At 52.6% G+C, this 823-nt stretch overlaps 1 protein-coding gene across 1 annotated transcript in view; it reads left to right on the top strand.

The window, feature by feature from the left end:
• LOC121813023 overlaps positions 1 to 370 on the top strand; it is a 10588-nt gene extending 10218 nt beyond the window's left edge. The window contains exon 2 of the mRNA XM_042216437.1: positions 1 to 370. Within this exon, the coding sequence (XP_042072371.1) occupies positions 1 to 370 (370 nt within the window).
• The last annotated feature ends 453 nt before the right edge of the window (positions 371 to 823 follow it).

The following is an 823-nucleotide window of genomic DNA, read 5'->3' as shown; positions in this document are numbered from 1 at the left end:
TACGGAGACGTGGCTCTGTGAGGACATCCCGGACAGCGCGCTCAAGCTGGAGGGCTTTCATCTGCTGCGCGCTGACCGGCAGGCCTCTCTCTCTGGTAAGACCAAAGGTGGAGGTGTCTGCTTCTACATTAATAGTGGCTGGTGCACAGATGTAACAGTGATTGCTCAGCACTGCTCTTCCTCTCTGGAATACCTTTTCATTCACTGCAAACCGTTTTATTCTCCGCGGGAGTTTGCTTCATTCATCCTGGCCGCTGTTTACATCCCGCCAGACGGATGCGCAGGCAGCTCAGTGCGCACTCGCGGAGCAGATTCTCCACATGGAGCGGACATTCCCGGACTCTCTCATCATTGCTCTTGGGGACTTTAACAAAGCCAATCTGAGCCATGAGCTTCCCAAATACAAGCAGTATATTAAATGCCCGACCAGAGAGGAGAGGACATTAGACCACTGTTACAGCACGATCAGCGGGGCCTATCGTGCGGTGCCCCGCGCTTCACTCGGACTTTCTGACCACGTCATGATCCACCTAATCCCCGCGTACAGACAGAGGCTGAAGCTCTCCAAACCTGTCGTGAGGACCAAAAAACTGTGGAGCAACGAGGCTGTGGAGGAGCTTCGCACGTGTTTGGAGTCTACAGACTGGGACACAATGAAGGCTGCTTCTAACAGCTTGGACGAGTTTACGGACACTGTCACCTCCTATATCCACTTCTGTGAGGACAGCATTGTGCCATCACGCACCAGGGTGAGTTATAACAATGACAAACCCTGGTTTACTCCTAAACTCAAAAAGCTGTGGCTGGAAAAGAGAAAGGCGTT

The sequence above is a fragment of the Haplochromis burtoni genome, unplaced genomic scaffold, assembly GCF_018398535.1.
Source record: "Haplochromis burtoni strain Fernald_Lab_line unplaced genomic scaffold, NCSU_Asbu1 Contig_1057, whole genome shotgun sequence".
Lineage (NCBI taxonomy): Eukaryota > Metazoa > Chordata > Actinopteri > Cichliformes > Cichlidae > Haplochromis > Haplochromis burtoni.
The sequence above is the reverse complement of the archived record's forward strand: the minus strand, read 5'-3'. Positions and strand labels throughout refer to the sequence as shown.